The 12,629-nt window shown below is 34.6% G+C and overlaps 1 protein-coding gene across 1 annotated transcript; it reads left to right on the plus strand.

Moving 5' to 3' along the window:
- Window positions 1–4,487: 4,487 nt before the first annotated feature.
- LOC132730411 (zinc finger protein 665-like) lies at window positions 4,488–12,621 on the plus strand (the record flags this gene model as incomplete). Its single annotated transcript, XM_060716331.1, is given in 5 exon segments — window positions 4,488–4,639; window positions 5,595–5,820; window positions 6,199–6,355; window positions 9,255–9,472; window positions 10,536–12,621. Coding segments are annotated over 5 exon segments (2,792 nt in total), but the record flags the coding sequence as incomplete, so codon positions are not given.
- Between the last annotated feature and the right edge of the window lie 8 nt (window positions 12,622–12,629).

Consider the following 12,629-nt stretch of genomic DNA (forward strand, 5'->3'; position numbering starts at 1 on the left):
CAATAATTTTTATACATATCGTAAATATGAATTTGTCAAAACATCCAATACATTTTTTTTCATTAATTGTATTGCTACATGAGAGCCTTTATCCTAATCGAAAATACCAGAGTTTAGCTGTAAATACCGCAGTGACATCACGGCCATTATCAAGGCTTTGCGCGAAACGAAACAATACATAATGTGGAATAAAATGCAAGCATTTATGTCTTCAATGTCAATACAATAATTTTTACACATCTTTTTTTAATTATTATTTTTTTCTCAATTGATTACAGGAAGTAAGTGTGTTTGCTATAATTAGTCAAAGTGGAGTAGTTTTCGTCTATCACAATATTCCGATTTCGATTATTCGAACCCATCGATTATTCGAAGTAAATATTCAGTCCCAGGCACTTCGAATAAACGGGGTTGGACTGTACTAATATATAGACAAGGGTAACAATTCCCATAAGGTGTCTATGCCCAGTCAGGGATTTTGCCTCACAGTTTTTTTACACGATACAGCATGAATAAAAAGGAATTATGCAATTTGTAGTGGAATGATTTATCTATCAAAGCAATGTAAAACTTTTCTTATATCTCTTATACTTAACGAGTACTGGCCGTCAAAGTAACAAAAAACTGTTCATTTTCGCGAGGTCGACATCGATCTTGGCTACGCAGGAAACACAAAGTTACACAACATTTGCAATTGTTAGAGATAATATCACAAGCATTTATCATGTTGGGCAATTAAAAAATACATAAAAGTAATCAAAATATACCAATAACCTATAATGACAATGTGATATAAACTCACCTGCGGCTTCAAAATATTTCCCCATTGAAATTTCTATAAAAACATGGCCATCTTGACGAATATAAACAACCGTCATCTGATTGGTCCTTTTTTTTTTAATTTACACTATCCCAACACTGTGCTGGGTCCCTTTGTGTAAAACTAGAGAAAAAACTGCTAAATTCAAGATTTTTAAAATTTCCAACTTTCACCCATGATAATATGAAAAAGGCAAAGCCTCAAAGCGAGCTCAATTTACTTTGACCGTGTCGTGAACAGGCTTGTGAAAATGCCAGATCGGGCTTATGACATAAAAAATCATATTTCTAGAAAAATTATATAAAGATTGACCATTATTATATGTCATAAACAGAGAGAAAAATATTTGGTTACTTTCACTGTTGTGAGAATTATTTCCCCTTTTTCATGTTTATATCTCACATAATTTTTTTAAGTCCTTAAAAAATATGTTGCAATGTAAATTTTCTTAGCTATAAATAATGTGTCCAACATCTTCATTTTGCTCAAAATTATTGCACCAGTACCTTTATTCTATATGAGGCGTAACATTTTGACAGTAGGAAAAGAACGACAGTTAAGTAATAGAAAGGAAAAGAACGACAGTTAAGTAATAGAAAGAGCATCGAAACACAAGGCTGTCTAATTTGTACGAGGGGGCGTAATAAGATTGCGGAGTGTTGTCACAATATGAAACCCCAGAAAAAAGTAACCAATGAACAAGCATCTGAATATGATATTTCTAACGCTTTCCCTTTCTCTACCGTCACAATAAGTAAACCCCAGCAACAATGAGCCAATCAATGGGCATGCTCTGGAGTGCGGGTAACTAATACCTGCACTCCAGTTAACGCACTGTGCATGTATATGTATAAGGTTTAACCCGACATATTTTCAACAGAAAGGTCCCCAAACTATGATACAAGTGGGTCAAACTCTTCACGCTTAATTAATTCTAAAGGCCAAATTATATACAATACCCATACATATCAGTGATTTCAAAAATAGACAATTGGCAATTCCTAACATGCGATAAAATCTAATTATGATACTTTAAATAAAACTGAACATTAGAATTGCAAAAAGCATTTCAAACATTTTTAAAAGGCTTAGTTGGAACTTTTGCTCAGTAAAATCACCCAAAATATAATAATGTTACAACTTTTTACACACAATTTAAGTGACTTACACACAACATTCTTGCATCAGTAAACATTTAAAAAAAATTGGTTTGACAGCCATTTTAATATGCCACATTGTCTGCTGCACAGTAAATGGGACATTTTTTCAAAAATACATGTATTGATGTGATGCAGGCTTTTTCAGAAAATATATTGCCTTTATAATAACTTGTTTATGTTTTTACAAAGAACTTACTGTAAAGCAAATGTGCCCAAAAGATTTTTAAGATAGCATAACCCAATATATAGATACAGACATTTTTATACCCTAAAATTGCCCAACTTTACTGTTTTTGTGTTTAGAATTAACACCACTGTTATCTGTTTTAATTTATCACTTAAATTTTTTTACATGCACATAGAAAATTTAATTACCTGTCCGGTGATTATTACTGATATATTACACTTGGTGTATGTTATTTTAAGTTGTAACAATAATTTTTTAAAGTTTATGAGGCATTGATATTAAATCTAACTAGTATACAGTAAAGACTGTCTTAGCGACCCCCTGTATATAGCGACGTTCTGTCTATAGTGACCATAGTTAGGTGCACCGAACAGTATTTACTATATAAATGGTCTGTGTGTAGCGACTCCCTGTCTAGTCCGTACAACGACCATGATTTAGTCACCCGTTACGGTATTTGAGCCATGAACAGCGACTTTTGCAAGGGAAACCAGGCTTGAACTAGGTGACAACTTTGGCGAAGAAGTCGCCTTCGGATCATCGACTTTGCCTAAAACAAACTTCAAAGAGATTTTGAAGTCGCCCGATTTTTATAATTTTCCGTCATACTTATTTACGCCGTTAGGTCTTTTAATAATTTGTTTACCTCTCAATTACAACCAATTACCGTTAATCCGCTAATTAAGAACGAGTGTTAACATCAACAAAGTTCCATACACGCGGCAAGGCAAGAGTTCACTATGTTTATCTTTCTCAATACGTATTCATGCGATTGACGAATCAGAACGCGCGTTGTATCTACGGCAGTTTGCATTGACCAATCGGCAACATGCTAATACACTGTGGCTGTTTGTTGACAATTACACAAAAGGGCGACAGATTCAATCAATTTTCGCCGATAATATGATTAAAGACACCTGCATATACATAATTGCTGCGGTGTTTTGGCGAGTAAAGATAAACTATGCCAAACGTCTTAAAGGTGTGGTTATGTTTGAAACCTCGATTGTTAATTTTTTTCGGAGCACTTATCTGTAGAAATTATGTGAAGATTTGCATCTAATGTTCAGGGCTACAGATAACATTTTGTGTATATTGGGTAATTACTCCTTATTTTGTGATCTATTGGGTTTTTTCTATTTTCTTTGAGTTATTTCTGTATTTTTTACCCTACCCCCTCTAACCAATTTGGGTTATAAAGTACAAGTTCATGCATTTTACCCAAAATTTTTGACCTTCATTGTAGACATTTGTAGGTTTTGTACGGTAATAAAAAAGCTACTTACAACTTTGCTTTATGGTTTATTGGCCTAGGAGATTTCCAAGTTGCCTTATATAATTTAAAGGTTAAAACTGTCTGAAACAGTATGATCTGCCTGATGTATGCGTTAAGTAATAATTTTCGTCATTACGCACCAGTTCAAATGTAGTATGACTGTATGTATAAATAAGAATTCATTTACTTTTTCTTACCCTTAGTTATTATTTCTATTGGGTTTTTAGACATTTTAATTGGGTAATAACGCAAATACGCATGTTATCTGCAGCCCTGAATGTTTTATTAATACATTGAACTCCGTAAAGTAAACAGGCGGATTATGCAAAATTAAATGTCTCTACAGTAACATCTCATTAGTATAATTGAAATAAAACATTTTTTACAAACAGATTTATCAATATAAATTACATTTTATTGAATATGTAACTTTTAAATACTTATGTTATGGTGTAGTTTATAGTCTTAACCAATTATACATGCAATTTTAATACTCTCTTGTTTTTTATAAATGATATTTGATATGTTTAATATCAATAAAAATATAATTAAACCCTTAGTCCTGCTTTTCAACAAAATATTGGTATGATATGTACATATATCTGAATTATATAGAGACTGTCCACAGTGACTCCCTGTCTATAATGATTTTTTTTCTTTTCTCCCATCGAAGGTCACTGTAAACAGTCTTTACTGTACATGATACTGATATGTTGGAAAGGCAAATCTGTGTATGCCATAAGTTAACTCTTTCAAAGGTACATTGAATATATGCAAGTATTCCCAATCAATACAGAAATGTTACTTTAACTTGTTTCTACAAAAGAATAAACCCTTAACCAACTGGCTAAAACTGATACTACCTATGAGACCATTTCACTTCTGTGCGGACTGATCATGGTTTTCACTGTTTGCTATTTAATTATTGTTGAGTTTCCCTTAATATTAAAAAAAATGGTTTTGCCAAGACTGTACCAGTTAAATGCACAAGTCCATACAATATTATTCAGGTTGGTAAGGGTTTTAGTATAACTTTCAAGTAACTTTCATTCTTTAATCTTTCAGGTAGAAGTGATAACATTGTTGGAAATATGACAACCACAGCAAGCGAGATTACCGTGCAGAACCAGACCAGCGTTCATGATGTTGAGGCATTGGTTCAAGCCGCTGTCAGTGTGCTCACAAATGACATGCAGGTAAAGAATTAATAAGTACAGACATATTGATATTTTATTGGTGATTATACTAAATTTATTGAACTTGTTGAAGTCTGGCATAATATGATTTTAAACCTACACTCATTCAATATTCTCTGTATCACATATTTATATATTTGTGAATAATTTTGTTTATTTTGTTCATTAAGTACAGACATTCCGAAAAAACCTAAGTACAGACATTCCGACAAGTGCCGGTCCAACTGACCTGGCCGTTAAAATTCCGTTCGTATGGGGGTGAATTCTGTTCGAGCCGGTCCGACTATCCGGTACAACCTTAAGATTTTACATTCAACTTTAACATAAACGATCTTCAAGATAATATTTAGAATAAAAATGAACAAAGTAATTATCAGTATTACGTATTCAAAATAAATAATTTTCATAAATTTGCCGTTACGAAGTAATCAGGATAAAATCATAAAAAATTTAGTTGTAATATACCTATTACGGTTCAGCACATGAAAAAATACTTACTTCCGGTTGGAAATTATTAGTTTTTCACTACTTCAAGAAATGGGTCCAGGGAAAACTGATTTGGTCCAGTGATTCGGACAGTATGACCGAATGTCCAGTACTGTCAAAATACTTTTCGGAATGTCTGTAAGTGGCGGCGTGGCTGAGAAGTTAGCATGTCAGACTAGTAAACCAATGATTGCTGACTGTGTGGATTCAAACCCTGCCATGAGCAAGCAGTTGTTTCCTTGAGCAGAAACTTTACATTAATTGCTTTGTACCAGTTGGTATCAGAAACAGATTTCAGAGTGTTTCAATAGCTTATAGCTTCCAACACAATCAAACTAAAGTAAATTTGTATAAACTAAACCACCTTACTGACTAGATCTTGACTAGCACAAACAAAATTATGGGACTGCTCAGACAGTCCCGACTAAATGAATAAAATATCTTATCTCTCATTAAATGATATTTTTAGATTGCCACACATGACCATGGTCATGTTGTACAAGATGCAGAACATGGCACTGTACAACTACTTGTTGACACATGTACCAGTAACAACATCCAGGAGAGACTGTACATGTGCACTGACTGTAACCTAGCATTTTATGGGGAGCAGGGTGAACAGGAATGGCACTGGCACCTTAAACAACATAAACCATTCAAATGTGACCTTTGTTCGGAAGCTTATGAAGATCGAGGTAAGAAATATGTTCAGTATTTGATTCATTTTCTAAGTTTTTATTAGTATTTTTGTGCCTTTGACCACAGATATGTAAGGAAATTGTAAGGTTAGAAATAGGATAAAATGCTAGGAATTAAAATTTTATGTGCAACATAATGATAAATATTTGAAGTTTAATGATACAAATTATAGTAATTGTAAAATTGATGTGGGAGATTTATCAAGCTTTTACACATTGTCTTTCAGTGATGACCTTCTTGTCTCTTATATTCTATTGTTAAACTGATGATCTGATGTTATAAACAAAAGTAAACATTTTGTGATCGAAACAAATGTAGGATTGACTTGATTTTCTTTCACGTTAAAAAAAAATATATTGAAATTCTATTGTTAGAATCCCTGAAAACCCATGTACGAACTCACTCGATACAGATGCCATTTGTATGTGACAAGTGTGGTTCAGCATACAGTCTGAAGAACAATCTCACCCAGCATATGAAGACACACGAGGATAAATTATACCAGTGCGGGGAATGTGATGTTCTCTTTAAGTAAGTTTATGACACCAGTGTTTTGGAAGATCGGCAACAAAAATCTCATTTATAAGTACATGTATATTGTCTTTTTTTCTCCAAATTTTTCAATAAGAATTCTTAATTGAATCATTTATGCTAAAGGTTAACTTATTTTTGTTGTAAATTTTGTGAATTATTTTTTTGCTCATCTGAGCAATGCTCAGGGTGAGCTATTGTGATGGCCCTGTGTCTGTCGTGCGTCATCAACTTTTGAACATTAACAAAATCTCCTCTGAAACCAATGACTGCACATCAACCAAACTTAATAGAAATGATCCTTGGGTGGTCCCCTTTCAAAGTTGTTCAAATGGTTCCGGTCTGTTGCATATGTAGGTCATAGGGCCAGAAAAGGATTTCAAAAAACACAAAATTAAAAAAATCTTCTTGTCTGAAAGTACATGGGCCAGAGCTTTGATTTTTAGTATATGGTATCATCTATGGGTCCTCAGGGCTCGAGCTAGTGGGAGATTCGGGCGAAATAATCAACGTGAAATGTCATTAATCCGTTTGTTTACCAACATGTCATAAAAGTCTAATTAACAGACACTCGAGGAACAATTAGACTCCGCCCACGGCGAGATTACCGATATGTGCGAGAAACCAATCGTAATTCACGTTTTAATCGAGGCGACATTATTAAACCAATCATTACATCGCTAACATACAACTACCCGTAACAATTATTTATGATGGACGGATCAAACGTCAACTAAATTTTCACTATCGAATGATTGTCAGAATTAAGAGGACCGCTCGACATATAACTGTAACGGTAATTTTAAATGAAAGTTATGATAACCTTTTTTGTCGACGAGTTAAATTAAATAAAATTGACGGCGTATTACACTGTATTTATTACAAATGAAGTTAAATTAAAGATCCTTTCTTTCGTTATCTACTTTCATTTTCTTTACAACATAAGTGTATATGAATAGTAAATCAGAAGGGAATAACTGTTAATCCACCCATGATATGATCCATGATAGGAATCAACTATGGCTTTTTTATCTTCATTTAATGCAATGGTTGCATTACATGATACTCATTCTTATTACTTGTTTCAAACTACTTTTAAATTAAAATTGAATATTCTGTTGTAACACAAATCCAATTCATTTAATAAGATATGTACAGTGAGTCAACATAATTGCGATAACATACAACAAACATCGATAAATGAATCTCCTCTCTTCTCCCTAAAGTCTCCCCACTTCTCCCTAAAGCAGCTGGAGGGAGAAGTGACTTCTCCCTAAATTTTGAACCTAGCTTGAGCCCTGGTCCTCTACCAAAGTTGTTCAAATTTTGTCCCTATTGTCAAAATTGGCCCCACCTTGAGGGGGTCATAGGTTTTTCCTTATATGTATATAGTTAAATCTAAAAAAATCTTCTTCTCTGATTTGGCAAAGGCTACAGATTAGATATTTGGCATGAAACATTTTGTAGTAGACCTCTATCAAGATTGTTCAAATAATGGCCCTAGGGTCAAAATTGGCCCCGCCCCGGGGGGTCATTGATTTTCATTACATACATATATAGTGAAAACTTGAAAAATCTTCTGGTCTGAAAGTAAATGCCCTAGAGCTTTGATATTTGGTCTATGGTATCATCTGAAGGTCCAATACAAAGGTTGTACAAATTTTGTCCCTAGTGTCAAAATTGGCCCCACCACGGGGGTCATAGGTTTTTCTAATATGTATATAGTAAAACATAAAAAAATCTTCTTCTCTGAATTGGCAAAGGCTACAGGTAAGATATTTGGCATGAAACATTGTGTGGTAGACCTCTACCAAGATTGTTCAAATAATGGCCCTCGGGTCAAAATTGGCCCCGCCCCGGGGGTCATTGATTTTCCCTATATGCATATAGTAAAAACTTAAAAAATCTTCTTTTAAAGAACCCAAAGAGCTAGGGCTAAGATATTTAGCATGAAACATCTTCTAATGAGTGTCTACCAACTTTGTTCAAATAAAAGCCCTGGGGTCAAAATTGGTCACGCCCAAGGGGGTTATTGTTTGTTTGTTTGTTTCATTTTACGCCTTTTTCCAACAGTATTTCAGTCATATAGGCGGGTAGTTTCCTAACCATCGTTCCTGGAGAGTTACACCAGTACTAGACTACCTTCCTCCGCGCTAAACTACCAAAGCATCTCCCGGGGATCGAACCCACGCCAGAGAGGTAACTGGATTAGAAGTCATTGACTCTAACCCCTCGACCACGGAGGCGGTTTAAGGGGGTTATTGATTTTCCCTATATGTATATAGTAAAAACTTATAAAATCTTCCTTTAAGGAACCCAAAGAGCTAGAGCTAAGATATTTAGCATGAAACACCTTCTAATGAGTGTCTATCAAGTTTGTTCAAATAAAAGCCCTGGGGTCAAAATTGGTCCCGCCCCAGGGGGTCATTGATTTTCCCTATATCACACAAAATAGCAGCCTAAAGAATTGGAATGTTTTATTCAATATTCATACATGTATAAACTCAGACATTTTACATCACACTTCTTTTGAGAATCAACCATAATGTTATGGTTAAAAAAATTTACTGAGGAACTTGTTTCGTTACATTTAGCTTCAAATCCTTTAAATAACTGCAATTACACAAAACTGTCAATAGATAACCTTGCAAATTTTTGGCTGGAAAGGTCAAGGACATTCTGACTTCTTTATTTAGTAAGGAAATATGAAGTTTACTATCAAACAGTGAGAAAAGTGGAGAGTGGTGCTCTTCAGATAGTCCTAGATGTGTTTTGATACTGAAATATTTTAAACTTTTGTATGGATTTTCCTAATTCAAAAGTGGGCAAAATCATTTCAAAACCTCTGCAGGTTGAGAAAAATATTTTATATTTATAAAGTGTATTGTGAATATTTCAGGTCACAGGTGAACTTGGAGAAACACCTAAGACTTCATACAGGCGCTGTCACTGTGTTCACCTGTGAGACTTGTAATAAGAAATTCTCCCATCAGAAGAACCTTGTTCAGCATATGAAAATTCATCAGGGAAATAGTGGCAAACAGTTTAAATGTCCAGAATGTCCTGCCGCCTATAGTTACAAGTGCCATCTGTCCAGGCATCTTATTATACACACAGGTTTGTTAGCTGTTTTCATGGTTCAGTATCGCAGTTTGTTTGACTTCCGTTTGTAAGTGGATGGACAATCTGTACACACCATCTTTTTAGCATATGATTGATAAAAATAATAATATATCACAGAAACGTCACTCAAAGAAATCGACACACCACAGCTGGGACTCAAATCATGGTTCTCTGGATTGACTTGTATGCTAACCACTACACCACAGCGGCCGTTTCATTTTCTTTGTGCTAATTGACCTTACATATTTAAGTTATCAAGCTAATGGAAAAATTACTCTACTTAATTCCAAACATTAAGAACAAAAGTATTTTTATTATTCCTGATTGTTTTTGTTGGAGCATTTTTAGCAGATTTTCTTACACTCATTATATGTTTTTTTTTTCTACAGAAAATTGCCATTAAAATTGTTAAATACATGATTTTCAGAATCTTCAAATATTGAACTTTGAAGCATATATTTACTTTATATGTACAATGGTGCATAGAGTCATCGTACAGTTAAGCATACACCATTAATATTCATTGAATATTAGAAACCTAAGGACAATTATTTTAAAACACAATTTATTGTACAAAGTTCTTCACTGTTTGTCTCATGTATATCTGTAAAAAAAAGAAGATAAAACTCAATGCTTGTAGAAAAAGTACCAGTCTTTGTGATTTTAATTATGTTACATAATTTTATTAAATAATTAATAATTTTATCGACAAAGAAATGTTGTGTATCTCCATTTGAAGTCATGAGATATTCTCATGACAACACTAAAATCTTTGAATAAAGATGTCACTGTAAATAATAAATCTGTATTTTATAATTGACAGTAATGATTTTGATAAAAGCTTAAAGTAGTTATCTGATTGTTTGCAAGATGTGGCCACTGTCAGTAAAACTTAAATACAACTATTATTTTGTGTAATGACTATAATATACTTATTTATAGTAGTGACTTCAGATTGTGTCTTTATCAAATAAATGAATAATTTATATCTGTTTTTTTTTTAAGCATTTGTGTTTAAAGTAAATAATTTGAAGTTTATAAATATTTTTTATTACAGGAGAAAAACCTTACAAATGTAAGTTCTGTGGAAAGGCTTTTAATCGGAATGCTCATCTGATACGTCACAGAAAGATGCACAGTGGTGGTGAAAAAGAATGGAAATGTGAACATTGTGGCTTTGCTTTCTGGGAAAAGGGTGACCTTGTACGACACATAAAATCACACGAAGGAAACCGACCTCTAAAATGTGATTATTGTGAGCAGACATTCGTATGGAAGCGTTACCTATTGAAGCACTTAAACAATTATCACAAGGCAGATGACAAACATTTCTGTAAGACTTGTCTTGAATGCTTGCCCACGGAGGAGGATCTGGTGGAACACGAGGCTACCAATCATGCTAATAAGAGAGCACTGACTCATAAGTGTGAAATATGTGAGATGGAGTTTCATTTTAAATATAAATTAGATGAGCATATGTACCAGCATACAGGTGAGAAAGCTCATGCTTGCGAGAAATGTCCGGAGAGATTTATTTCCAGAAAAGATCTGGACAGACACATGATTGATCATCAACAAGAGGTGTCGTTTCGTTGTAACACTTGCGAGAAGACTTTTTCTACAATAGATGAGCTACAGTCTCATGTCAAGTTGCACACAGGTAACGCCAAATATTCCTGCTCGCTCTGTCATGCCTCGTTTCGATGGAAGAGTCAACTGACTAGTCACATGGTCGTTCATTCTGCCGATCGTGACTTCAAATGCACATTCTGTGCGCGTAAATTTAAGCGCAAGCGGGACCTGATTCGGCATGTTAAGATTTATCATGATACCAAGCCGCCATACACTTGCACTGAGTGTAACAAAGATTTACACTCTCCTTATAACCTGATGTTGCATAAAACTGAAACGCACTGGAAAGAGACAGATATTGAACCAGGCAAATTTCCTTGTATCAATTGTACTGGGGTTTTTGGGCTTCAATCTGATCTTCAGAGGCATTTAGAAAAGGTTCATCCTCCCAGGCCTAACATTTGCATTTTGTGTATGAAACGATTCACTCTTTTCAAATTTTTACAAAAACATTTTGAGACTAAGCATGAAGGTGTAGAAATGGAAGAAGGTAGTAATTATGAAATCAAAGAAGAACCAAAAGTAGAAGAAACAACTGTAACGGAAATTGAAAATGGTGAAAGTGCTGATATAAGGGGTCTAGAAATGGATGTTGACAATATTGACAATAACCAAGATTATCAAATAATAGAAAATGACATTGAAGAACATGATGACAACCTAGAAAGTATTGCTAACAAATCTGAAGGGGAATCACAGAACATGATTACAATAGAAGGTATGGGCCAACCTGTTGATGAAGACTATCAGGCTGAAACTGTTGCTACCTCAAATGCAACTGAAATGGCTGTTCCTATACCAGAGGCTATTACTCTAGCCCAGTTTTCTCAACAAGCTTCTAGTGATGATATTATTCCAGTATTTTTACAAGAAAGTCAAAACATGGACCAGCAACCTGCACAAGTTTTGCAGGAGATGTCGGCAGTTCCAGTTTCCGCAGTATCTACAATGGCTCCAAATTTTAAGAATATTGTCAAGGTAATCCAACCTCAGGTAGTTTCCCTGTCGCAGGAAGAGGTAACATCAATGGCTAATTCACAAATGGTGACAGTTGAGACACCGCAGGTTGTTTCCATGACTCAGCCGAGAATTGTGAGCTTACAGCATCCTGCTACCAATCCGGCACCTCATGTAGTCACCATACCACAGCCTGCAGGTGCTACCAATCAAGGACAACAACAACCTCAAGGTATTGCCCGTTCAGCCGCTCATGTTGTCACAATACCTCAACCTCTGTTGACCTCTATACCTCAACCGCAGATTGTTAAAATCCATCCTCCTCAAAATACAACATCTCTAGCAACCTCACAGCAAACTGTAACACTTGGTCAAAGAAAGCTAGCTGCCAATACAACTGTGAAAATTCCTTTGATAAATAAAAATCAGCGACAAACTAGTGGTGGTCATATTGTGGTACAGCAAAGTAAAGGACCCAATAAACAGATAAAAATTATATCCATGGACTATAACCCTCAACAAATACAGACAGTGCCACTAGCACAGTTCCAGACTATACCAG

The sequence above is a fragment of the Ruditapes philippinarum genome, unplaced genomic scaffold, assembly GCF_026571515.1.
Source record: "Ruditapes philippinarum isolate M1 unplaced genomic scaffold, ASM2657151v2 ctg19013_1_1_1_1, whole genome shotgun sequence".
Classification (NCBI taxonomy): domain Eukaryota; kingdom Metazoa; phylum Mollusca; class Bivalvia; order Venerida; family Veneridae; genus Ruditapes; species Ruditapes philippinarum.